The sequence below is a fragment of the Penicillium cosmopolitanum genome (genome assembly GCF_028827165.1).
Source record: "Penicillium cosmopolitanum strain IBT 29677 chromosome Unknown utg000008l:1.0-4398992.0:1.0-4402845.0, whole genome shotgun sequence".
NCBI lineage: Eukaryota > Fungi > Ascomycota > Eurotiomycetes > Eurotiales > Aspergillaceae > Penicillium > Penicillium cosmopolitanum.
The window spans coordinates 819,784-844,196 of NW_026622678.1; the positions used below are offsets into that span (position 1 = coordinate 819,784).

At 50.0% G+C, this 24,413-nt stretch overlaps 11 protein-coding genes across 11 annotated transcripts; 7 read left to right on the top strand and 4 right to left on the bottom strand.

Annotated features, from left to right (window-relative positions):
- Nucleotides 1–54: 54 nt before the first annotated feature.
- On the top strand, nucleotides 55–1,919 carry N7509_006855 (isocitrate lyase 1; the record flags this gene model as incomplete). The annotated part of the gene is made up of 6 exons (XM_056631492.1): nucleotides 55–258; nucleotides 323–478; nucleotides 539–881; nucleotides 937–1,289; nucleotides 1,351–1,490; nucleotides 1,559–1,919. 6 exons carry the CDS (start codon nucleotides 55–57, stop codon nucleotides 1,917–1,919), a joined length of 1,557 nt encoding a protein of 518 aa, XP_056487043.1.
- Nucleotides 1,920–2,706: 787 nt separating this feature from the next.
- N7509_006856 (hexadecenal dehydrogenase) lies at nucleotides 2,707–4,468 on the top strand (the record flags this gene model as incomplete). The annotated part of the gene is made up of 4 exons (XM_056631493.1): nucleotides 2,707–2,849; nucleotides 2,940–3,170; nucleotides 3,248–4,047; nucleotides 4,101–4,468. The coding sequence occupies 4 exons, from the start codon at nucleotides 2,707–2,709 to the stop codon at nucleotides 4,466–4,468; spliced, it is 1,542 nt and encodes a 513-aa protein (XP_056487044.1).
- A 915-nt stretch (nucleotides 4,469–5,383) lies between these two features.
- N7509_006857 (major facilitator superfamily domain-containing protein) lies at nucleotides 5,384–7,103 on the bottom strand (the record flags this gene model as incomplete). The annotated part of the gene is made up of 2 exons (XM_056631494.1): nucleotides 5,384–6,213; nucleotides 6,275–7,103. 2 exons carry the CDS (start codon nucleotides 7,101–7,103, stop codon nucleotides 5,384–5,386), a joined length of 1,659 nt encoding a protein of 552 aa, XP_056487045.1.
- Nucleotides 7,104–8,682: 1,579 nt separating this feature from the next.
- On the top strand, nucleotides 8,683–10,440 carry N7509_006858 (Zn(II)2Cys6 transcription factor domain-containing protein; the record flags this gene model as incomplete). The annotated part of the gene is made up of 4 exons (XM_056631495.1): nucleotides 8,683–8,769; nucleotides 8,795–9,316; nucleotides 9,357–9,536; nucleotides 9,604–10,440. 4 exons carry the CDS (start codon nucleotides 8,683–8,685, stop codon nucleotides 10,438–10,440), a joined length of 1,626 nt encoding a protein of 541 aa, XP_056487046.1.
- A 324-nt stretch (nucleotides 10,441–10,764) lies between these two features.
- N7509_006859 (putative AP-3 adaptor complex subunit mu) lies at nucleotides 10,765–12,773 on the bottom strand (the record flags this gene model as incomplete). The annotated part of the gene is made up of 4 exons (XM_056631496.1): nucleotides 10,765–12,193; nucleotides 12,261–12,502; nucleotides 12,583–12,679; nucleotides 12,730–12,773. The coding sequence occupies 4 exons, from the start codon at nucleotides 12,771–12,773 to the stop codon at nucleotides 10,765–10,767; spliced, it is 1,812 nt and encodes a 603-aa protein (XP_056487047.1).
- A 209-nt stretch (nucleotides 12,774–12,982) lies between these two features.
- On the top strand, nucleotides 12,983–13,350 carry N7509_006860 (uncharacterized protein; the record flags this gene model as incomplete). The annotated part of the gene is made up of 2 exons (XM_056631497.1): nucleotides 12,983–13,085; nucleotides 13,169–13,350. 2 exons carry the CDS (start codon nucleotides 12,983–12,985, stop codon nucleotides 13,348–13,350), a joined length of 285 nt encoding a protein of 94 aa, XP_056487048.1.
- A 495-nt stretch (nucleotides 13,351–13,845) lies between these two features.
- On the bottom strand, nucleotides 13,846–14,649 carry N7509_006861 (uncharacterized protein; the record flags this gene model as incomplete). The annotated part of the gene is made up of 1 exon (XM_056631498.1): nucleotides 13,846–14,649. One exon carries the CDS (start codon nucleotides 14,647–14,649, stop codon nucleotides 13,846–13,848), a length of 804 nt encoding a protein of 267 aa, XP_056487049.1.
- Nucleotides 14,650–15,429: 780 nt separating this feature from the next.
- N7509_006862 (uncharacterized protein) lies at nucleotides 15,430–19,059 on the top strand (the record flags this gene model as incomplete). The annotated part of the gene is made up of 6 exons (XM_056631499.1): nucleotides 15,430–15,528; nucleotides 15,649–15,675; nucleotides 15,739–15,879; nucleotides 15,951–18,559; nucleotides 18,627–18,897; nucleotides 18,952–19,059. 6 exons carry the CDS (start codon nucleotides 15,430–15,432, stop codon nucleotides 19,057–19,059), a joined length of 3,255 nt encoding a protein of 1,084 aa, XP_056487050.1.
- Nucleotides 19,060–19,602: 543 nt separating this feature from the next.
- Nucleotides 19,603–21,040, top strand: N7509_006863 (pepsin-like aspartic protease; the record flags this gene model as incomplete). The annotated part of the gene is made up of 3 exons (XM_056631500.1): nucleotides 19,603–19,947; nucleotides 20,021–20,893; nucleotides 20,960–21,040. 3 exons carry the CDS (start codon nucleotides 19,603–19,605, stop codon nucleotides 21,038–21,040), a joined length of 1,299 nt encoding a protein of 432 aa, XP_056487051.1.
- Nucleotides 21,041–21,202: 162 nt separating this feature from the next.
- N7509_006864 (quinone oxidoreductase family protein) lies at nucleotides 21,203–22,217 on the bottom strand (the record flags this gene model as incomplete). Its single annotated transcript, XM_056631501.1, has 2 exons — nucleotides 21,203–21,326; nucleotides 21,370–22,217. 2 exons carry the CDS (start codon nucleotides 22,215–22,217, stop codon nucleotides 21,203–21,205), a joined length of 972 nt encoding a protein of 323 aa, XP_056487052.1.
- Nucleotides 22,218–22,692: 475 nt separating this feature from the next.
- On the top strand, nucleotides 22,693–24,387 carry N7509_006865 (uncharacterized protein; the record flags this gene model as incomplete). Its single annotated transcript, XM_056631502.1, has 4 exons — nucleotides 22,693–22,747; nucleotides 22,811–23,124; nucleotides 23,189–24,048; nucleotides 24,102–24,387. 4 exons carry the CDS (start codon nucleotides 22,693–22,695, stop codon nucleotides 24,385–24,387), a joined length of 1,515 nt encoding a protein of 504 aa, XP_056487053.1.
- Between the last annotated feature and the right edge of the window lie 26 nt (nucleotides 24,388–24,413).

Sequence of the window (24,413 nt, forward strand, 5' to 3'; positions counted from 1 at the left end):
TGTCCTTATACCCTTTGATTCCTTCTTATACTATTCTATACCACATTATCCACCATGGGTCTCCACGAAGATGAGGACCGCAAGTATGCGGAGGATGTTCAGGCCGTCAAGAACTGGTGGAGCGACTCACGATGGCGCTTCACTAAGCGGCCTTTTACCGCCGAACAAATTGTCGCGAAGCGTGGCACTCTGACTGTCGACTACCCTTCCGCTGTCCAGGCCAAGAAGCTCTGGAGCACCTTGGAGAACAACTGGCAGGTATGTTATAGCATCCCGCACATTGGTTGAAGAGTGGGAACTAACTCAATTATTCGTCAACTAGACCAAGCAAGCTAGCTACACCTATGGCTGCCTCGAGCCCACAATGATCACCCAGATGTGCCAGTTCCTCGACACCATCTACGTTTCTGGCTGGCAGAGCTCCTCAACTGCTTCGTCCACAGACGAGCCCTCTCCCGATCTGGCTGACTACCCGATGGTGGGTGCTCATTTGAGCGTTATACTGGCAGTTAAAACTGGATGCTAACCAGATCTATAGGACACCGTGCCTCGCAAGGTCAACCAACTGTTCATGGCACAACTCTTCCATGACAGGAAACAGCGCGAGGAGCGCATTACCACCCCCAAGGACCAGCGCTCTAAGGTTGCCAATGTCGACTACCTGCGCCCCATCATTGCCGATGCTGACACCGGTCACGGTGGTCTGACCGCCGTCATGAAGCTCACCAAGCTGTTCGTCGAGCGCGGCGCAGCTGGTATTCACATTGAGGACCAGGCTCCTGGTACCAAGAAGTGCGGCCACATGGCCGGTAAGGTGCTGGTTCCTATCAGCGAGCACATCAACCGTCTGGTTGCTATCCGTGCCCAGGCCGATATCATGGGTGAGTACTTGAGCGTAATATCGTCAGGGCGAGCTTAGAAGCTAATCAGTATCAGGCTCCGATCTTTTGGCCATCGCTCGTACCGACTCCGAGGCTGCCACTTTGATCACCTCTACCATTGACCACCGCGATCACGCATTCATCGTCGGTGCCACCAATCCCAACCTTCAACCCCTGAACGACCTGATGGTCGCCGCCGAGCAGTCCGGCAAGAACGGTGCTCAACTTCAAGCCATCGAGGACCAATGGACCGCCCAGGCTGGCCTCAAGCTTTTCGAGGAAGCTGTCATTGACACCATCAATGCCGGTGTCTCTGGCAACAAGCAAGGCCTGATCGAGCAGTACCTCAAGGCTGCCAAGGGCAAGAACAACACCGAGGCCCGCGCCATTGCCAAGGGCATCACCGGTGTTGATATCTTCTGGAACTGGGACTCTCCCCCGTACACGCGAGGGCTTCTACCGCTACAAGGGCGGCACCCAGTGCGCTGTCAACCGCGCAATTGCCTACGCTCCCTTCGCCGATCTCATCTGGATGGAGAGCAAGCTGCCTGACTACAAGCAGGCTAAGGAGTTCGCTGACGGCGTGCACGCTGTGTGGCCCGAGCAGAAGTAAGTTTTTTTTATCATGCTTAATCTGGATCAGCGTTGAGGAATGCTAACAATCTCTTTTCTTTCAGGCTCGCTTACAACCTGTCGCCCTCGTTCAACTGGAAGAAGGCGATGCCCCGTGAAGAGCAGGAGACCTACATCAAGCGTCTCGGCGAGCTGGGATACTGCTGGCAGTTCATCACCCTCGCCGGTTTGCACACGACCGCGCTCATCTCACACCAGTTCGCCAAGGCTTATGCCAAGAACGGCATGCGTGCCTACGGCGAGCTGGTCCAGGAGCCCGAGATGGAGCAGGGCGTTGATGTTGTCACTCACCAGAAATGGAGTGGTGCCAACTATGTCGACAACCTGCTCAAGATGGTCTCTGGTGGTGTGAGTAGCACTGCTGCCATGGGCAAGGGTGTGACTGAGGACCAGTTCAAAAACTGATTGAGTCAGGATACTCCATAGAGAGACACCCTGTTTTGTATATCTGCTCTGCTTGGGGATTCCCACTCGGGATCATTTTGAGGCGTTTTCGTTCATTTTTTTTGTTTACCCCCTGATGCCTCTTTTTTTTGGATTTTGTTTGCCAACAGCCTTGATTTGATTCCCACTGGCAATGTCTTGCCAGTTACTGTAGCATTTAGTTGAAAATAATGCATGAGTAAATTTGATGCTTTGATGAACCTGGGCACAATAGAATGAATACTCGTAGAATGAATAGAGTTCTAGAATTCCAACATAAGATTACCATTACTCTACGGAGGCCTAATGCCGCCGAGACCCTTTGATTATTCAACGGAAGGTCTGCAGACTAGCCCGAACAAGCAGAAGTGCCCGGCGCCAGTCATCCGTTGGCGGGTCCGTGTGAAGCCGCGGTACCGCGGGTGGAGAAGCCCTTCACTGTCAAACCCCTGTTAAGGAGGAGCTCTATCGTATGACAAGAACCCTGGTGAATAGTAACTGTTTTGTGCAAGAGACAACAAAAATAAAAGGTAAAGATATACCAAAAATGGATATGTAAAAAAAACCAGGTAAGCTGAGTGGGAACAAAAAAGAAGGATCGACTAAGCCAATAAGCCGAACGACGCGGTGGAGAGCAGAGCAAACTGTACCCGGAGAAGGAAGTGCATGTGGATGCGGAGAAGCTTGCACTTAAATACTCCCTCGGTCGCCCTCCCCCCTGACGTAAGGAGTTTGCTTTTTAATTCTCCCCCCCTGCACATCACACACCATGGGCGTACAACTTCCCGAACTGCAGTTTACTCCCCTGGAGGATATCCCCGGGCGCGCCTCCAATGCCCGTAAGGCATTCTTGGAGCACAAGACCCGCGATGTCGAGTTTCGCCTCGTCCAGTTGCGGAAACTCTACTGGGCGTGAGTCCCCCTCTTGACCCCACGATCACTCGCGGAACGGCCTGCAAGGAATCTGAAATAAAGTTCGATGGTTACTGACAATTGCTTTAGCATCAAGGACCATGAGGAGGAGATCGTCGAAGCATGCGCCCAAGATCTACACAAGCCACGCTTTGAGGCCGAGATTGCGGAGAGCGGATGGCTCCTCAACGACATCGTTTTCACCAGTCGCAACCTTCACAAATGGGTCAAGGATGAGAAGGCTCCTGATATCGAACTTTCCTTCAAGTTCATGAACCCCAAGATCAGAAAGGACCCCCTCGGTACTGTGCTAGTTATTGGGTACGTTGAAGATATACACCTTGAAACCACCCTCGGCGAGAGTTCGCATCAAACTGACGAGTGTCATTCCAATCCAGTGCCTTCAACTTCCCCTTCCAACTGACTCTCGGCCCCGTCATTGGCGCCATCGCCGCCGGAAACACCGTTATCATCAAGCCCAGTGAGAATGCGCCCCGCAGTGCTGCTGTCATGCAGAAGATCTGTGAGGCCGCTCTCGACCCCTCCTGCTACCCCGTTATCCAGGGTGGAGTTCCCGAGACCCAGGCTCTGCTGGCCGAGCGATGGGATAAGATTTTCTTCACCGGCGGTGCGACTGTTGGTCGTATCATCGCGAAGGCTGCTGCCCCGCATCTGACCCCCGTTGTTCTCGAGCTTGGTGGTATCAACCCGGCCATTGTCACCAAAAATGCCGACCCGCGCTTGGTGGCACGTCGCATGCTGTGGGGTAAGCTTATGAACGCCGGTCAGGTGTGTACTTCCCAGAACTACCTGCTGGTTGACAAGTCGCTCGTGTCCCGGGTTGTCGAGGAGTTTAAGAAGGCCTATAAGGAGTTCTACCCCAAGGGTGCCAAGGAATCCCCCGATTACTCGCGCATCGTTAATATTGCCGCTTTCCAGCGTCTCAAGGGCATGCTGGATAGCACCAAGGGCAAGATCCTTATGGGAGGTACCATGGACGAGAAGGAGCTCTTCATTGAGCCTACCGTTGTCCTGGTTGAGTCGGTCGACGACTCCCTGTGCACCCAGGAAAGTTTCGGTCCTTTCATTCCTATCCTTCCCGTTGAGAACTTGGATGAGGCCATCAACCTCGCCAACGGCGTCCAGAGCACCCCGCTTGGTCTCTACCCCTTCGGTAACAAGGCCGATGTTGCGAAGAGTAAGTTATTTCAACCCACTTTTTGAACGAGCCTATATTTAACAAATTTCTAGTTTTGAGCTCCACTCGCTCTGGTGGCGTCTCTTGCAACGACGCCGCCCTCCACGTGCCAACCCTGCCCTTCGGTGGTGTTGGTGAGAGTGGCTACGGTGCCTACCGAGGCCGCTCCAGTTTCGATGTTTGGGTGCACCGTCGCCCCATCACATCCAGCCCTGGCTGGCTCGAGGCTATTCTGTCCATTCGTTACCCGCCTTATGCTGGCAAGCTGAGCAAATTCAAGGCGGCCAGCGCCTTGGCCCCCGACTTTGACCGGGACGGCAAGAAGGTTACCCTGGGCTGGTTGCGCTATTTCCTCACTCTTGGTGGAGGAAGCGCGAAGTCTGGTGCCGGTCGTGCTGCAGTCGTTGCTGCCAGTGAGTAATCTCTTTTTCTTTTTTGTTGATCTGCTTCATGATCTATACGCCTACGATCTTCACTTGTGAAAGACCTTCCCTTGCGATCTCTCCTTTTTCCATTCTCACCCCGGATTCATTCTCCCCATTGTTTCTCTCTCGTGAGACGAGGACAAATGAGCCTGGATTCCATTACCTACACCGACCCCCGAGGCCTTGACCAGTCACTGAAAATATTTTAATACCCACAACTTTGTATACCCCTGTTTGATAGTATTGGTTTTGTTTTGTGCCCTCTGGGTTTGACCTCGGACTACATGTCATTTTCCTTTTCTTATACCTATACCCCTTGTTTTGCGCTGCCATATCTGGATTCCAGAAAGAGAAACCACCACATACACAGCCAAGTGCATAATCTTTTAATGAATTTACCTCCTCTGTCTGGTTTTCATATTCATCTACATACACGGTTTTTTGAGTTTGATCACTTTCTAACGCAATAGTAGTTGCCTACTTCATTCTCCAAGTTCTGGAACGCCGCACCTCGAAGCTGTGAGACTGGAAATTGAGCCAAAATTGGGAGGGGAAAGTGGATCTTTTTGAAATCATTTGATTGTGTAACTAGGAATTTAGCCTCAAATTAATTGCTGATCATAAACCCATAAGGCCATCTAAGCGTCTGGCGTTGAATCCACATGCCTCTTTCAACATGATCGCCGCCCCTCCAAATTGAACCAGCCGAATTAAAATTAAATAATAATCAAAAGAGTACATACTCCGTACTCCGAACCATAGATTGCCAATATTTAGCAATACTAGCACATGAAAGAACGTGCACAGTGCACATATATGCCGAATTTATTCCGAGATAGCAAACTTACTCAGAGCCCGAAGTCGAGCACCGTAGAAGTAAAGCAGCCAGATTCCAATGATACCGATAACACTCAATCCACCCAGAAGACTGACACCCTTCGCAACACCCAAGTTGCCAAATAGTGGATGAGCAAAGAGAACACTACCACAGGCGAGCGCACTGCGGAAGAAATCATTCGCCGCAAACAGACTCGCTGCGTACATGGGTAGGTGAGCGGGATGTAAAGGAAGACACACTGCATGACGATGAATACAGTTGCTCCATAGATAGTGATTCCAATCGTGGGAACGATCCAATGAATCGAGGCTCGTGCCGTCCAAGCGAAAATGAATAGGCCAATTGTCGGACCAAACGAGGCCGGGAGCGCGGGTAGAAGACGGTATTCTTGGGGCGGGAAACCGAGGCGCGCAATGCGGGGATTCATCCAGAGATATATGTAGAGACCATAGATGGTGACTGCAAGAATGCAGGAGACGAGAATGCACAGGAAGACGAGACCGACCTCGCCCAGGTTCATACCGTAATCGACGGGGTAGACAAGGGGGAAGACTTCGAAGAAGGAGTAGTAGATACCGTAGATAATGGCAGTGTAGATCTGAACGAAGAGAACGGCCGGATCCTTGATGGTGATTTCCATGGGCTTGACCAGGGCATCGATGGCAATGGCCGAAATACGCATGTTGCGCTGGTCGATCTCTGATTGCGACATCAGGCGGTTGTCGTTGAAGACTTTGCGGAGGCGCTGGGCGCGACGGAGGAGGATCGTTGCGCTGCTGGTCTCGGGGAGGAACAGGAGCATCAGGATGAAGATTGGGGCGGAGGCCCAGATTGACTCGAAGAGAGACCATCGCCAGCCCTTTACTGGCACAGCAAAACCACTAAGCAGGGGTCCGAGGGCAGCTATTATCGTATCGTTAGTATCAGTCAGGATCCAAGGTTGAAGGGGCTTTTTTTTACTTACGTCCACAGTAGGCGGCTGAAACCCAAGCCATCATGGCATAAGGCAGAGAGATGAGGCTGTACATGTCGCCGATGGAAGCGCCCCCTGATGCAAGACATGGAGAGCCGAAGAAACCCTGGAGGAAACGGAGAACCAAGAGACCAGGGAAATTGCCCACAAATGCTGTCGGGATGGAGATGATGACGAAGAGGAACATGGTGACTACATAGACTGGATTGCGTCCAATGATGGGGATTTCACTCAATGGTGAGAAAACCAGTGGGCCAATGCCGTATCCCAAAACGTAGAGAGACAGGCCCAGTGTTCCCACGAGAGAATTTACATTGAATTCTTCCATAACGCCTTGCAGTGATGAGGTATAGATGGCAGAGGTCGTATATACAACGAATGTATATAGACAGATTAGGGTTGTCATCCAGGCACGCTTGGAATTAGACCAGTTATGCGGATTTTCCGCATCATCTGTATAGTACCAATCAACGAGAACGGCTCCATCCTTCGTTCGTGTAGGGACTATAGGCATCGATTTGACTCGTTCGATTTCATCTCTCGCTTCCGCCTCCAGGCGAGCCTCTGTAAACGGTGTGGTGCTGAGGGTCGAAGTGCGACTGAGCACGGCAGTCTCTTCATCGCTGCTAGCACTTGGGCGGGATGGTTGTTCTTCAGGCTTCTCATCTGCCTGCACGTCTGAGCCGTTCATCAATTGAATCCATGGCTCGGGAAGCTTGAAATCGGGCTTCTCTTCTGGATATTGGAAGTATTTGTTATGTGTCAAGAGACGAACCAGTTGCCCAAAGGGGGCATCTCGAATGTAGGCTCCCAGTGTCATTGGATCGATTGCGTCGAGGTGGGTCTGCGGGATGGTTTTGACTGACAAATCCACTCGTGGATGGACTACTATGAATCCTTTCGATCTGATGGGAAGGGAAAGTTATCTGGAAATAGAAAAGCCACTGAGGTATCTTCATAGTCTATATATGTCTGGAAATGATGATTTTTTTCTACATCATTTCGTTATGTTTCTGCGTTAAGCCTCAAATAACGACTAAGTCCGAAACCGAAGAGCTACTAGTATTATAAATCCGTGGCTGAGAGAGCAACTTCTTAGGAAATTTCTTACATATTCCAATGTGACCAATGAGAATCCGTCGATATCCTTCAGATTATGAATCATCGGGGGCTCTTCCCAGGGTTTCCACGACTCTTCCCATCAATGGCGTTTTTTTTCCAGAGCTGTCATTGGCTCCCGATATTATGTTGACGAGAATTTGCCCGACTCCGAGCAGCCCTATAGGATGACAAACGACTAACGTTATGCTCCAGAGGCCGAGAGCGCGAAAGTCCCCCACCAATACGAGCGAACTCTCCATAGATGATTGCCAAATTAGACCCGCTCAGTCTGATGGACGAGTAAAAATTTGATTACAATTTACAGATATTGCCTACTACGTACTAGTACATATCACGTTAGGTAGGACCTTCCTTGGGCGCGATGATGAATCTCATATTTTCTTGGCGGGGGCTTAAACCGGCGATAAGATTGTATGCCCGTCTGAATCTAGATTCACATGCTAAGTTTAAAAGAAGATTATCTTTGAAGGATCTTAGCTTAGCGGAATTTATTTTCCTGGTCTATGATTCTATGACGCTGAGGAATATCCCCTTCGAGTCAAATATGCCAAGACCTCTCGAGGTCCGCATGGAGTGGATTTCTGCGGATGGATATCCTAATCAAAAAGAAAAGAAGAGAATTTCTTGTATAAGCCAGAGTGAGTCAGAATCAACTAGAATGCAGCTGGTATCGTGATAGTCCTGATCCTGGAAGCCCCATTCCACTGTTTCTAGCAGTTGGACAGCGCTCGGATTCTTTCATTCGGACTTTCTAGTTGGTGCTGTTCTTCTTGCAGAACTTTGGCTCTATCAACACCGATAAATAAACGTGGACTGATTTTCTTCATCATTACTTTCCACATTGATGCTATAGACCAAGATATCATGATGGTTTCCTAGCGAGTGCTGCCCAAGTGGGTGTAGTTTATTTGGTCAGTGGATACCAGTGGCTCGAGCTTAAAAAAGCTCGATAATCCCGTATCCGCAAATCTCTTTGGTATTTAGAAAAAATACTTGTTCGAAGCCGGCGTAAATGTGCACAGTATGACTGGGCTTTGACAGATGTTCAAGTTTAAACAATGATTTTTCTTGACTGTGCGACCGGTGCGATGTGATGAGGCAACGTCATTGGGCGCCGAGCCTGAGTTAAGACATGACCACACTAAAATTCAGCCCCCAACTTTAGCACAGAGGAGGCCCCCCTCATTTCTGCAATCGGACATCACCTCAGCCTTATAATATCCGTGTCGTGCCGACTCGCCTAATCATATCTACTTGACGTGAACTAGTTAGCGAGAATGGTGAAGAGAGGTGGCATTCCTTGGCAGTCCAAAGGTTGCTGGACTTGCAAAAAACGCAGAATCAAGGTTGGGGCAAACAAAGGGGTTCAATCATTATCCACGCTAATAGTACTTCTGTAATCAGTGTGACCAGGGGAAGCCAGAATGTAATCGCTGTATGAAACGTGGGATCCAGTGCCTTGGGTACGAAAAACACGGCATTTTTGTCCATTATGCTGCTGCTGCTGGAGCAGATGGGAACCCAGAGTCAAGTGGCTCGGTTGGGCCTATTCCTCGCGCACAATACTTTTCATCTATGAATCCCGTGGCTAGCGGACCAATGTTTCGTCAGCAGTTCATTTCGGAATATCTTCAGGGTTATTTTCCTACAAAAATGGCCGTGTCGGATGTCGATATGTGGCATTATCTACTGCAAGGTTTTGCTGGGCTCCCGAATAAAACCGAAATGCTTGACAAGACTCTTTCGGCGATCACATGTCTTTATATTGGTAAAGCTCGCCAAGATGACCGCATGTCTAAACATGGCCTCCAGCTTTACAATGGCGCGATACGACACATGTCGAGCATGATCTCACGAGATGTTTTCAGTGAGGATATTGTGTATACCGCGGTCCTTTTTCAAGAAATAGAGGTATCGATTTCATCTTCCAATTGCTTAATCAAACCTCGAGCCCTTGCAAAACCAAGCTAACATCGGTCCTATCACCAAGAGTTCTTATTGCCCCAATGGCCTTGGGTCGTGGCTAGCACACATTAATGGCTTGAACACGATTATGAAGCATTATCATCAAAGAACGGTTAACAATCCCCTTATCGGACCTATATATCAAAGGTATCAGAAATTGCGAATGGTACGTTACTTCGCCCACCAAATTACCCTTCGATAATGATGATGCATACTAAGTGACCGGTCTATAGATACAATCATCATCTGCGAGAGGCCTGCTCCCGGATGAATACAAATTCCTGACAGAAACTACCGACGGGACCCCCTTTTGCGAATTACTGGGAATATTTGCAGAACTATCCCCTATTGTGACAAAGCTGCAGTCCATCGATCCATCCGACTATGATGCGTGCCAGGATCTATTACAGCACTGTCTGCGAACGAAGAAACGATTTTTCGTGTGGTATGTAAACCATCGATTGGCAGATGGAATTACCACAGATCCTCCTGGCGAATTTCTCAGTTCAGACACGCCCGACGCTGAACGTTTATTCGGGACTCCGTTAAGCTTCCGGAATTTCGACTACATCTTGCTGCATCTTCATTACTGGGCAGGACCGTGTCTCCTCTACCCATCGATCTTCCATGCCAAGAAACTCGTCTACGCGCATCCTAAAAGTAACATTCCTGCCGATATCCTCAAAAAGGCTCTTGATCCGCTACAAAATGAGGAGTATTTGGAAGCTAGTCAGTGTGCAGATGAGATATGTCGTACCATGCGTTACTGCACGCGAGATAATATGAAGGTTGCAGGATATCACATGACCATGTTCCCCTTGTGCGCGGCTTCTCAGATTTACACCAACTTCGAAAACCTGGAAAAGTTTTCTTGGTGCATCAAGATCGTTGAAAGCGCTGCTTCTCGGGGCCATGAAACTGCAAATTACATAGTAGATATTTCCTGGCATACTTGGCGCATCAAGAACCAGTGTGGACCAATGACTTCCGTAGCGCTTCGAGAAATCGTCCCGGAAAGGGTATCAGGGAAGCGCCACGAAAAGATATTAGATGCGACCGAGGAAGCATAGTCTTGGGGTTTCTCAGGCATTGCAGTCCTGGAGCCCTAGAGCGATTAGATAGTACATGAATGATGACAACCACACTAAGGTTCGACTTCGGTCGTGGAGCTTTGATCGAGTCGAAGGTTGATACTAGTAGTAGTGTTGCTAACTATTAGATGATTTTGAACTTTTATTGCCACTGCCTTCAAGTTCCTAGGGCTTAATCTTTATCACTTGGAGCCGGCTTTCTGTCAATGCAGGGTATGAATAATTGTCATATTTTTGAAATAGATTTTTGAACGCTATGTCGTCACTCATGCAGTCCTTTAACCACCGGAAAGTTATATCCAATTAACATCGCCGCTCAACGCCACGCTTGCTCACACATAGGTACTTGACACCCTTGTATGGTTTCACGCTCTCTCCAAGACCACGACTCCTTCGTTGGTCGATGTTCAGACTGTCCACTTTGATCCCAGAGGGAAGCCATCCTTGCACCGAGAACGAGATCGAGGCGGAGTTCGGCATGAGGCTGGCATTAATTTGAGCCTTTGTCCGGCGAGATGTCAGTCGGGGTGTGCTGGAAGGTGTAAAGAATGTAGGGAGTGAGGAGGAGGATGGTGGGAGGGATTGGGATTGCGGAACTGGGGTGTGAGGTTTGGAGTGGTTCGGAGAAGGTGTTTTGGTTTTCGTCGATGGTTCCATCAAGTCCTCCGCTGGTACATCACCGGCTTCTTCAGCCAATGCGGCGGCAGCCTTGGAAGATTTCTTAGCTGACTTCTTCTTTTTCTTCTTTGGTTTCGAAGGATCCCGAATCTTCCTGGGCTTGCTTGCTGATGGGTCATTGTAAGAAGTAGGGGCTTCATAATAACCCTGAAGAAGATTCGCATTGGCTTCCTCGTCGGCATCTTCGAGACCATCTTCTAACTCCTCATCAACCGAGGGATATCCTGCAACAGTGCAACGCAGAGTTGCAGTGCCTGATATAGAGCCGGCGTCTTTGCCGGTCGGAACTCTCCATTCCAGTAAGCCGGTGCTCGGGGAGTATTGCGCGTCCCCACGACTAGCTTGCATATCTGTGATGTGCCGCACGGATTTGGAAATAGGTACGCTCACAACAAGTTCTTCCAAGACAGGCCCCGTTGAATTTCCACCTCCGCCAAGGAAAGAGGGTGTCGATGCCCCAGAACCACTGCGTGAAGCAGCCGGGCGTGCCGACGAGGTTTGGCCGGGGAAGTTTGTATTCAGAGTCAGTCGAACTTCAAAGTCAGACCCAGTTGACCCTAGTGATTTTCTAATATCAACTATCGCGGGCAGGAAAAGTTTCTCCATGTGGCTTGGTGCTTGATCAAGATCTGGGTCGATTGGGAGAAGGTCAACCTCGTATCCGGCCAAGATGAACCGGCCATCTGGTGGCACGAAGCTAAGTTCCCCTGGCCGTTCCCGCCAACGAGCCAGTCGAACACAGGGATGGAATACTGGCAGTTCGATCTTGCGAGCAAGTGCCTGTTGGCCGCCTGGGGCTGATAATGAAAGGTGCAGGTCTGGCACTCCCGATATCTTCGCGGTGAATGCAATGGTCCCGGAGACCAATGCGGAAAGTAACCGTCCAGACGGTGCCATGGTCACGGAGAGGGATTCAATGATGTCGACATAGAGCTCGTTTGATGTGTGGCGTACGCCAGGTCGTCGCCAGGGAATCGCAGGGCCTTGAGATACGTTCGCCGCTGCCAACGACTGCTTCAGAGGATTGTTCGCTGCCAGATTGGGCGTGCTTGTTCTAAGAAACAATCCCGAAAAGAATCAGTAATGACACCTTGAATTCAAGCCCGAGGTGAACCACTTACCCGGGCACACTGATTCCCCCGAGTAGCTTCCCCATCCACCCGGGTACCTCAACAACTTCTTGCAGGGCATTGAGCTCGGTGTTAGACACTATGCCTGCATCGCACATCTCATGGAGAAGTTGAGCGACCACATCGTAATTGGCCTGGATCTTCGTTGAAAGCAGCGGGGCGCCGACGAAGTCCTCAAGAACATCCACGACGCGGTGCAGAAACTCCAACACCAGAAGAGGTTCCGTATCCACCTCGGTCACAGCCAGAAACAATAGATTCGATTGAACTATTGAAAACAATGTCACGGGGGGGAGTAGTACCGGGGAGATACAGCAAGGATGGCGGGGGCGGCGTGGGCTAGGTAGAGGGGCAGGATAGCCGCGGCGGAGGGCGGGCGCGATCTGTAGACATGTTCGACCAGAGGGGCACTGCGTCGGTTAGTATAGTTCTTCCCGGCTGGGTTTATTGTGTGACATACTTGTGCTCGTCATATACGTAGACGGCATCGATCTCGCCGCTCATGGTGACTGTTGTCTAGACCAAACGGCACTGAAGTGTATAGCTGATGTCAAGCTGTCGATTCTGCCGCGTATCCCCGCCTTATTTACTCTTGGCGTAGCGCGGCGCGCGGAGTTCCTGTGAATTTCTATCGGCTTTCAGGTTCTTGGTTTGGGAAGAAATTATTGCTCCTTTTATCCTAGCTTTTTCTGGAACTTTTGTGACCACTAGAAATGGCTCCACCTGATAATCGCCCCTGGGATGTCCAGCCTAGTGATGCCAAACAAGCGCTTGCGGAGGACAAATATGAAGATTGCATGTCTTGCAAAGTGATGGGTACGTCTCTCTCTGTTGTTCTAGAATATACCAAGAACAAAATCATACGTCATTGGACAAAGTAACTGATACTGTTATATTAGGCTCTGGCGCATTCATCGGCCTCGGTGTCTACAGCTACTATACCGGCATGAACAATCTCCGGCAGCAGGAAAAAATGATCATGCAGAGCGCAACTAAATACAAAATGGGATCACGTCGACTGGGAATCGCCACGATATCTGCTAGTTTGATTGGCGCAGGAGTCTGGCGAGCCTTCAACTGATAATGCCATATCTCGACTCGGGGCATCCCATGCATCGGAATCAATCGCGGACGACAACCACAAAGATGACACCATGATGAGCTGCTTGAGACTCAAAAGTGGAGACGACTGTCTAATTATGAAAGAACAGGAAGAACTTCTCTTTGGAATTGTACTATATGTATTTGTTATACTATCACAAGCTAATGATAGCTGCCATACGGGTATCTCCACCAATCCTCTATATGCTGCATAACGAGATCCAATAGGTATGGCAAGAAGAATGCATCGAAACGGGGGAGAAAAAAAAGAAGACAAGGAAGGAAAGAATGAAATGGAAAAAGAGAAAGGAAAAAAAAACCAAGGAAACCCGGACAATGCAACGAAATCATATGCAAGAATTCTCCTCCCTAGTGTGCACCTGATAAAAGCACCCGGAATCTACCCAACCGTTTCGTGACAATCGGAACGGAATATTCGTCACTTCATCAACGTCGTATAGACCAGTGGGCAGCTTTAATTAAACCGTCCACGTTTCCCCCCACCGAACGTATCTTTCCCATTTGCCATTCCAGACAAGTCGAAAAAATCCGGGAATGTAAATTTTCGCTTTGAGCCCAGAGTAGCAGGCGACTCTCTTGTAGTTGATCGTGCATTCGCTCGGGGTAAATTGTTGTGGCGATGGGATTGGCGGGAGTTGCGTGGCATCAAAGATAAACTGACAGGCGCGCCATCCTGTGAGGGCGGGGTAGAGTTGTCTGACGAGAGGGTGTCCATATCGAGGTCTTGGTATTGTGGGAATGTCGGGCCAGCTGTGAAGGTAAAAACGGCAGGAGAGGTGTTGATGGGCTCCTGAGGCTGGGGTTGGGGTTGAGGCGTAGCGGCTGTGGTTTCCGGGCGAGGGGTTGAAGGAGGTGCGGAGGTGGGCGGCTGTCGGGTGGGAGGTTCAGGTGTCGGAGGTTCTTTGCGGGCAGCTGTGGGCGTTGAGCTTCGATCACGCTTGTCGTTGCTGTCGCCTCGCTCGTCCTCATCACCTGTTTGGGACGATGTTCCATCACACTTCTCGGTTGCCCATTGTCGGACCTTCCACCCCTCACCATCGTCGAGGCCGAGGTTCTCGCGGTCGAGGAAGTGTAGTAGATCCTCTATGGCCTCTTGATACCCCGCTTGTTTCGCTTGTGCTTGTTCACACACTGCATTCTTATAAAGATTTGTGACAGACAAAGCAGCAGCCTTGAAAGACTGGAGGAGTTGCTCTGGAGGCTGAGGGCGGGGTGTGGAGCTCGGCAGGGAGGTGTTCAACGATCTCATAGAATCCATGGTGAGGAAATCGGACGAGAGACGCCGAGAGAAGTTCGTATATCGAGGAAAGGAGCTGTCGTAGCTTTCGTTGTCCTGATCTGACCAAGAGTGTTTGGGCGGCCAGTCAAAGGCTAAATAATTTTTTGCACGAGTATGGGACTCAAACAAAGCCAGACCACGTAGAAACCAAAGAATTATACGTGCCGATCTTGGTGAAAAGAACGTAAGAAAATCCTCCGGATAGCAACAGCAAGTTGGCCCAGAGCGAGTGATCGCAAGAGTGTGAGGTAGTGACTCTTGGGGAACTAGAAGCGAGTACCCGATGGCTGCAGGTGATCCTTCGCCGCTCCTATGCACAGACCGATTTTCTCACTGGCCCGGTAACGTGACCCCACTTCTTTCGATTCTGCCGGATTCTGCCAATATTCACCGATTCCGGGGAAACTCAGCTTCCGAAGTGCCGATGCTGAGCTAATGTTCGAGCCAATCAGCGCGTGACGGGTGCTTGGCCGCGCCTTCCTTATTCTTCGGCGCGACTTCTCGTGCGCTTGCGCTTCTGCTTCTGCTTCTGCTTCCACCAACCTTCAATCGACCCGCCTTCTCATTGCGGTCCTTTACCATCCGCAGTTTTTGATTTCAACACGCGTGTATTATTCTTGTCAACCTCAATTCTTCTACTACCTTGTCCGGTTAAGGTCGTCCAGCTTCGAGGCTTTTTACACGAGCTACACGCTCAAAAGTGAATTCAGACGTATCTCCATCGACACTTTGCGCAAAGCGCGCACGGCATATACTAATATGGCACCCGCCGCCACAGGGTCCCCTTCCCAGGCGGATACCCCTATGACTGACGCAAATGACGACGTTATCCCATCGGTTCCCGTGGACGCTCTAACAGTACGTGCCTCTGTCTTGTCCATCCCACCCTTACTGCAATTGTCGCATTCCCTTTTTGAGTTCCTGTTTGACAGATAATCTCTTCCTTCGTGCCTCTTCTAACCTCATTTTCTCGTCCAGAGTCACCAAGACACCCCAGACTATACGGTAAACCCTCTCAAGACTTCCCTGACTATCGCGCACGCACGAACTAACGACATGGCCCAATAGGATTCCGATACCAACCCCAATACAACAGCGAGTAGCGTTGCGGGCGACGCTCTAGAGGATGGACGAAGACGCCGCTCTGAGGCTACTCAACTTCGAAAGAGCATTCTGGGCAAGAAGCATGGTCGCCTGGATGAGTCGAAGGTATGTCCCGCAGGGCCTTTGGGATCCCCTGGTCCTCGTGAATGAGTATTGATCGCCCATTATCTTAATAGGAGGATGATTCAATTCGCCGATTCCGATACCTTTTGGGCCTAACCGACCTCTTCCGCCACTTCATTGAGACCAACCCGAACCCGCAAATCAAGGAGATCATGGCTGAGATTGACCGACAAAATGCGGAAAAGGAAGCCAAGGCTCGCAAGGGGTCTGCACGTTCAGGTGGCGCAGGTGGCGATAGGCGTCGTAGAACCGAGCAAGAAGAGGACGCCGAACTTCTTCAGGACGAGCGTGGAGGGGGTGAGACAACGACGGTTTTCCGGGAGTCTCCCGCCTTTATTCACGGCCAACTTCGTGATTATCAGATCGCAGGCTTGAATTGGCTTGTCTCGCTGCACGAGAACGGTATTTCCGGTATACTGGCTGATGAAATGGGTCTTGGAAAGACCCTGCAAACCATCTCGTTTTTGGGGTACCTAAGATACGTTTGTAACATCACTGGCCCTCACCTTATCACTGTGCCCAAATCGACCCTAGACAATTGGAAGCGAGAGTTCGCTAGGTGGACACCCGACATCGACGTTTTGGTTCTCCACGGTGACAAGGAGGAGCGGCAACGCATCATTACCGAGCGTTTGGCCGACGAAAGTTTTGACGTTTGCATTACCAGCTACGAAATGATTCTCCGGGAGAAATCAGCTCTAAAGAAGTTGCCATGGGAGTACATCATTATTGATGAGGCTCACCGTATCAAGAACGAGGAGTCATCGCTATCCCAAATCATCCGTCTGTTCAACTCTCGCAATCGTCTTTTGATCACCGGTACCCCTTTGCAAAACAACTTGCATGAATTGTGGGCCCTGCTCAACTTCTTACTCCCTGATGTCTTCGGTGACTCGGAGGCATTTGATCAATGGTTCTCAACCCAGGGTTCTGACCAGGATACTGTCGTCCAACAGCTTCATCGTGTCCTCCGTCCTTTCTTACTGCGACGTGTCAAGAGTGATGTGGAGAAGAGTCTTTTGCCGAAAAAGGAAATGAATCTTTACGTGCCAATGTCCGACATGCAAGTTAAATGGTACCAGAAGATCCTAGAGAAGGACATTGACGCCGTGAACGGTGCGGCAGGCAAGCGCGAATCCAAGACTCGTCTGCTGAACATTGTCATGCAACTGCGGAAGTGCTGCAACCATCCGTATCTCTTTGAGGGAGCCGAGCCTGGCCCGCCGTACACAACCGATGAACATCTTGTGTTTAACTCTGGCAAGATGGCCATCTTGGACAAGCTGCTGAAACGCATGCAGGTTGATGGCAGTCGAGTTCTCATTTTCTCTCAGATGAGTCGTGTTCTGGATATTTTGGAAGATTACTGTGTGTTCCGAGATTTCAACTATTGCCGCATCGATGGGACAACGGCCCACGAGGATCGCATCGCTGCTATTGATGACTACAACAAGCCTGGCTCCGACAAGTTCATTTTCCTACTCACTACTCGAGCAGGTGGCTTGGGTATTAATCTTACCAGTGCCGACATTGTCGTTCTTTTTGACAGTGATTGGAACCCCCAAGCTGATCTTCAGGCCATGGACCGTGCACACCGAATTGGTCAAACCAAGCAGGTCAAGGTCTTCCGTTTCGTTACTGAGAATGCCATTGAAGAAAAGGTTCTTGAACGCGCCGCGCAAAAACTGCGTCTTGATCAGCTCGTCATTCAACAAGGTCGCGCTCAGCAGTCGAACAAGGCTGCTTCAAAAGACGATCTTCTTGGAATGATCCAGCATGGTGCTGCCAATGTATTCAATAACAAGGACGATGATTCTGGCAAGCCAGATGAACTCTCTGATGATATTGAGGCTATCTTGGCGAAGGGTGAGACGAGAACGGCCGAGTTGAACAAGAAGTACGAAAAGCTTGGCATTGATGATCTTCAAAAGTTCAGCTCCGAGAGCGCATACGAATGGAACGGACAGAATTTCACTGCACCAAAGAAAGATATCGGCATGACCTGGATTAACCCAGCCAAGCGTGAACGCAAGGAACAGTTCTACTCAATCGACAAATATTACCGTCAGGCCTTGGCGACCGGTGGCCGGACTGCTGATACGAAGCCCAAAGTACCCCGAGCACCTAAGCAGATCAGCGTACACGATTGGCAATTCTTCCCTCCAGGCCTGCAGGAGTTGCAGGAGAAGGAGACCGCGTATTTCCACAAGGAAATCGGGTATAAGGCTCAGCTCCCTGAAGGTCCAGAGGAAGAGCTAAGTGAACGTGAAGCCGAACGGGATCTGGAGCAACAAGAGATCGATAACGCCCAGCCTCTCACCGAGGAGGAGCAGGCTGAGAAGGCTCAGATGTCCGAAGAAGGATTCTCTCACTGGAATCGTCGTGACTTCCAACAGTTTGTCAACGGATCAGCCAAATTTGGACGCACTGACTACGTTGGCATCGCGACTGAGATCGATAGCAAAGAGCCAGATGAGATTGAAGAATACGCGGAAGTCTTCTGGCGTCGGTATACCGAGATACAGGATTACCCGAAGTACCTTCGCGTCATCGACCAAGGCGAGGAAAAGCTGCGCAAAATGAATCACCAGCGCAAGATGCTCCGCAAGAAGATGGAGATGTACCGCGTGCCTCTGCAACAGCTCAAAATCAACTACACCGTGTCCACAACCAATAAAAAGGTTTATACCGAGGAAGAGGATCGTTTCCTCCTCGTTATGCTTGATAAGTATGGCGTCGAGGGAGATGGACTCTACGAAAAAAATCCGGGATGAGGTTCGCGATTCGCCTCTCTTCCGCTTTGACTGGTTCTTCCTCAGTCGTACCCCGGTGGAGATCGGTCGGCGCTGCACCACCCTTCTAAATACCATCGCAAAGGAGTTCGAGCCCGAGAGTAAGGCCAATGGGGAGGGTAAAGGCCGTGGGCGGGACCGGGATGAAGATGAGGAGAACGATGACGCGGTCCAGCCTGCTAAGAAGCGGGCTAAGAATGGCGCTACAGTGAGTTCGATTCGAGAAACACCAATAGGTTTCGGCATACTAATCTCTCTATAGGCTAAACAAGTCAAACAGACCAAGGCTGCCAGTAAAACTGCCTCGGCTTCAACCTCAAGAGCAGCCAGCGTGTCAACCGCGCCCAAGACAAAGGGTAGAAAGAAATGAAGTGATTTTACGCGTGTCATTTGTCAACAATAGTTTGCTATCCCAGGGAGGTGCTGTGGGTTTGGGTACGGAGATCGGCGTTAGCAGATGATTTTTTACGCCTTGTAATGGCAAATCAAATAGAATTATTTTATCTCATGGTGTTTTGAACCTGCAATGTTCGTCCTGTGCTCCTGCATCGTGAGCGCCGTCCCCGCCCGGCTGATACACTCGGAGCGCCGATCGGCGTCCCCGATGCTACATCGATCGTTAGTGGGCTACTTAACACACGCTAATCCTCCTGTCAGGTGCGATGACGAAAGAAACACTTCACAGCAGAGGGTCCAACTGGTAGGGGTCCTATCATTGGCATATAAATGCTCAAGGCTATCTCCTTGATCAAAGCCACGACCCCAGTGGCCCCATAGAATCATCTATCTGATACTCAGAACCGTGACTGCAAAACCGGATATCTAGGTAGCAACCTTGGAAGCTATATTCAGAATGTCTGTTATTAAGTTCCTCAAATCCAAATTAACTCGTCAGTCTCGCCAATCCACCGCCATGTCAACAAGTAGAATCAGAGTCGTTCCAAACTCCCGCTATCAAAAGTCGGGGACGAAGTCCTATGTTTATGCGATGCGCAAGTATGGCTTCAACCCAACAAAAAAGGGCCCCTATTTTATCGGCACAACGATGCAACAAACTGGTCGGCAGTTCACCAACAAGCCGGTCGGCGGTCGGGCTCACGTCCGCCAGGTCCTACAGAAAAAGAGTGCCGATGACCAAGTCGGCCAGGTTGGTGCTGATGACGTACAGAATGATGCTATGTACTTGGCAGAGGTTGAAATAGGTACACCAGCACAGAAATTGAATCTGGATTTTGATACGGGATCTGCAGATCTTTGGGTGAGCTTGATTCTGAAATATATATGCGATTGAAGAGGTGCCGGGCCTGTTTTGAAACTGACAAATGTGCAAGGTATGGTCGACAAAACTGCCATCAGTCACATTGGCCCAGTATAACAATCACACAGTTTTTGATCCGAGCAAGTCTAGCTCCTTCAAGAATAAGGATGGTTCAACATGGAGAATCTCTTACGGCGACGGGTCCTCAGCGGCTGGAACAGTGGGCAACGACGATTTGAACATCGGCGGCGTGATAGTGAATGGCCAGGCCATTGAGCTAGCAGACACACTGTCGGCACAGTTTGCGAGCGGTGCAGGTGATGGTCTTCTAGGTCTTGCATTCAGCAACATCAATACAGTGCAACCGAAGGCAGTGGCTACGCCCGTGGACAACATGATCACCCAGTCAGATATTCCGAAGTCTAGTGCACTCTTCACAGCAAAACTGGGCTCGTGGCGTGATGCAGATGAACCAGATAAAGGGGAGTCATTCTACACATTTGGTTTTATTGATCAGGATACCGTGAAAGAGGCTGGCGAAGATATCCACTACACGCCTGTTGATAAGAGCCAAGGCTTCTGGATGTTCGACTCGGCTTCAGCCACAGTCAATGGTAAGTCTATTTCTCGATCTGGCAACAAGGCTATCGCAGATACTGGTACGACTCTGGCCTTGGTGGATGATGAAACTTGCAAGGCTATCTATGATGCTATCGAAGGGGCCATCTACGATCAGGATAGCCAGGGGTATATCTACCCGGCTGATACCCCAGCTGATAAACTGCCTGCGATATCGTTCGCTGTTGGTGACAAGCAGTTTGTTGTGCAGAAAGAGGATTTGGGGTTTGCCCAGGCAAAGTCTGGCTATGTTTACGGTGGCATTCAAAGCCGTGGCTCGATGACGATGGACATACTCGGTGATACTTTTCTAAAGGCAATTTATGCAGTAGGTCACTCGCGATTTCTTTTCACGACTTCCAAGTTACGATTTATTGATTCAAACTCGCTATAGGTGTTTGATGCGGGCAATCTTCGATTCGGCGCAGTGCAGAGAAAAGAGCTCCACCAAAATCTTTCTCCTCCGCCTGAGTGAACCGGATAAGGAGTCCATGAGTTCTCATACATGAGTGAATTTGTTGATGGTTTGTTATCTTGCGGCAACCATCACTCGGGATTTAGTGTACGGGACGGGGTATAGTGTGATTGAGTGGTATAGCACTGTTTTCTATTGTAGATAATAATTGGAGCTTCTAAATTATGACATATCAATGACCACCTTCTGTGCTGTCTTGCGATATCCATTTTCTATCGCATCATCCAACTTCAGCGTCTCAAAGTCCCCCTCGGCTTGTGCTTGTAAGCTTCCTTGAACAATCCAACTGTTTACAGACCGCAGGTAATCGGCCGTTTCCTCGATCGTACGAGCAGCCGAGTTGCATCCAAGCATCGTAATCTCTTTTGCGATATGCTTGAAAGATATCGAATGTAATCTTCTTGTTGGAATGACCCCTAGGGGCTGCAATCCATGCATAGCGTCCATTCATAGCTAACTGCTCCAGAGCAGCTTCCATTAATTTCAAATCACCAACTGTGTCGATGACAACATCCACGCCCTTTCCAGCTGTGATTGCAGATACTCCCTCCGTGAGCATTGTTTCTGGAGTTTCCGAGCCGATGACTATGTCATGTTTTGAATCTGCTCGCCTCGCGGCTGTCAAAACTTGCTTGCATCCGATTGCCCGGGCCATCTGTGAGGCCGCTGATCCCACAGCTCCATTTGCCCCAAGAACGAGAACCACATCGTTTTTGGTAACCTGGGCTTTGCTAATACAGATGTATGCGGTTGTGAATGGAACACCCACTGTTGCAGCCTGTAGGGATGATATAGTTGACGGTCTCTCTACAAGCGCATCTTGCGGAATCAAGCAGTATTGCGCATGTGTTCCATCCATGTCAAAGCCGAGAGTCGAGCCACTAGTTCCGTACACACTCTTTCCGATCCACGAGCTCGATGCACCTGACTTGTCGGCAACATCCAAAACAACGCCAGAATAATCACGACCGGGAATGCGAGGGTAAGTGGTGTATGGAAAGAAACCTTGTGCATTCAGTCTATCCGATGGTTGAATGGAGGTGTAGACGACGCGGACAAGGGCATAGCCGGGCTTCAACTGCGGCATCGATTTGAAGGCTGTTGTGAGTTCTGGTGGTGAGCTCGCGGAATCCCTTGCAAGGTGCAGTGCTCTCATCTTCAAGTTTGCAGGTGCCATCTGGATGAGGTTTCGATGGGCGCGATTGTGATTAAGTTCAGGTCGCCTGGTGTAGAGATGTTAGGTGATCAATTAACTGGGGGCTGATATGGTCGGGCGCCGGTTTTATATGATGATTCTTTCGATTCCAACTGATCTTTTTCGTCTGAACCCACAATAGAAGCAAGCCTTTGGATTCATGTCATACGCACATTGCAAGAAAGTGTGCCATGCTGGGCCAAGTCATGCGAAACCATGCACTCGGCACTTGGCCGCTCCGGAAATTGCGACCGGGCCGTGCGGACCGCGCGGCCCACGCGGCCGGCTTAGGGTTATCAATCAGTTCGGAGAATAGAGTAGCGCCGGCCGGAACAAGATCTTCAGGGTGATGCAAGTAGTGGAGCTTGGCCTGATTGAATTATTATTTCAGATTGTTTCATGTCTCCCGCGTGATAATAAGTGTTTGTTTTCATGCACTGAAGCCAGTCAGTTCATAATGGCCACAAGCGCCTCCAGCATTGAAGAGCGAACGAATATGAGCCACGATCTAGGTAAGAAACCCATTGAATGCTCATCACGCTTGAATTGTTCTAAGTCGCCTTGAAAATTTGCAGTGGAAAGCACGTCCAGCGACACGGTGGCTGTCAAAGACTCCATGACCCCGGGCTCACAGACAGATGACCCTGAAGCAAAAATCGACCACCATGCTTTTGCCGGTCTACCTCAGAATCGATTTCACGAGGCAGCCTTCGTCTTTGTTGTTTGCTGCGCCCAGCTTATGACGCAGGCTGGCTTGTCACTCTCGATTGCACCTCTCCAAATTATCAGTGACAGCTTCAACACCACGCCGAAAGACCTCTCGTGGGCATCTGCTGGGTATAGCTTGACTGTTGGAACCTTCATTTTCGTTTCTGGCAGACTTGGTGATGTTTATGGTCACCGGCTCTTATTCATTGTCGGCTTCTTATGGTTTGGACTCTGGTCTATCGTAGGAGGATTCTCTGTATGGACCAATCCGAGATTTTTCGACTGTTGCCGTGCATTTCAAGGCATTGGACCGGCCCTACTGCTACCGAACGCCGTTGCAATCTTTGGAAGGTCATACCCCCCCTGGGCGCCGCAAGGGAATGGTGTTTTGTCTTTTCGGTGCCGTCGCCCCGGGCGGATTTACCCTCGGCGCGACATTTTCTTCTCTGCTCGCGGAGCGAGTTTGGTGGCCATGGGGTTACTGGATATTCGGGATCGCCTGTTTCATATTTGCACTCCTTGGGTATTTTTCGATACCTTATGTACCGCAGCAGAAGCCTCGTGAAGATCTTTCGGTATTTCAGCGGCTTGACACATATGGTGCTATTACAGGTGTGTCGGGCCTCATCCTGATCAATTTTGCTTGGAACCAAGCCTCGCTAGTTGGCTGGGGGGTCCCATACACCTATGTGATGTTGATTGTTGGCATTCTGATCATGGCTCTGTTTCTCTTCGTTGAAAGTAAGGCTGCGTATCCACTTCTACCTCGATCGGTACTTGTGGGCGAGGCTGGCTGGGTCCTGGGATGCATTGCTGCCGGATGGTCAAGCTTTGGCGTTGTGGTATTCTATTACTATAACATTCTTGAGGAGTTGGAGGGCAATAGTGGTTTGCTTGTGACTGCTAAATGGGCCGGCGCCTCTCTATCGGGGGCGTGTGCTGCTGTGATCACGGGTCTCCTGCTTGGACGTATTTCAGCAAGCATAATCATGTTCGTTGCGATGCTAGCCTTTTCAGCAGGCCAAGCATTGCTAGCGTCAATGCCGATCGGCCAGGTATACTGGGCAAATGCCTTTGTGATTATGCTGATCACGCCATGGGGAATGTAAGTAGCCTTGACGATCTTTCTCCAACCTTACACCGCTGACAATGACGCAGGGACATGTCTTTTCCATCTGGAATTGTCATCCTGAGCAATGCGATGCCGCAACAAGACCAGGGTGTTGCGGGGTCGCTTGTGAATACCGTCGTTAATTACTCCATTTCAATGGGCCTGGGGTTTGCAGGCGTAGTTGAATATTATGTTGGCAATGATGGAGAAAATGTTCTTGTGGGTTACCGAGCCGCCTCATACATGGGTGTTGGCCTGGCTGGTCTCGGTACAATCATCGCCACGTGTTTCATGCTAGTGACATGGCGAGACTCCAGGAAAGCTTCATCCTGAGACATAATTGAAATATGTCACTGGTA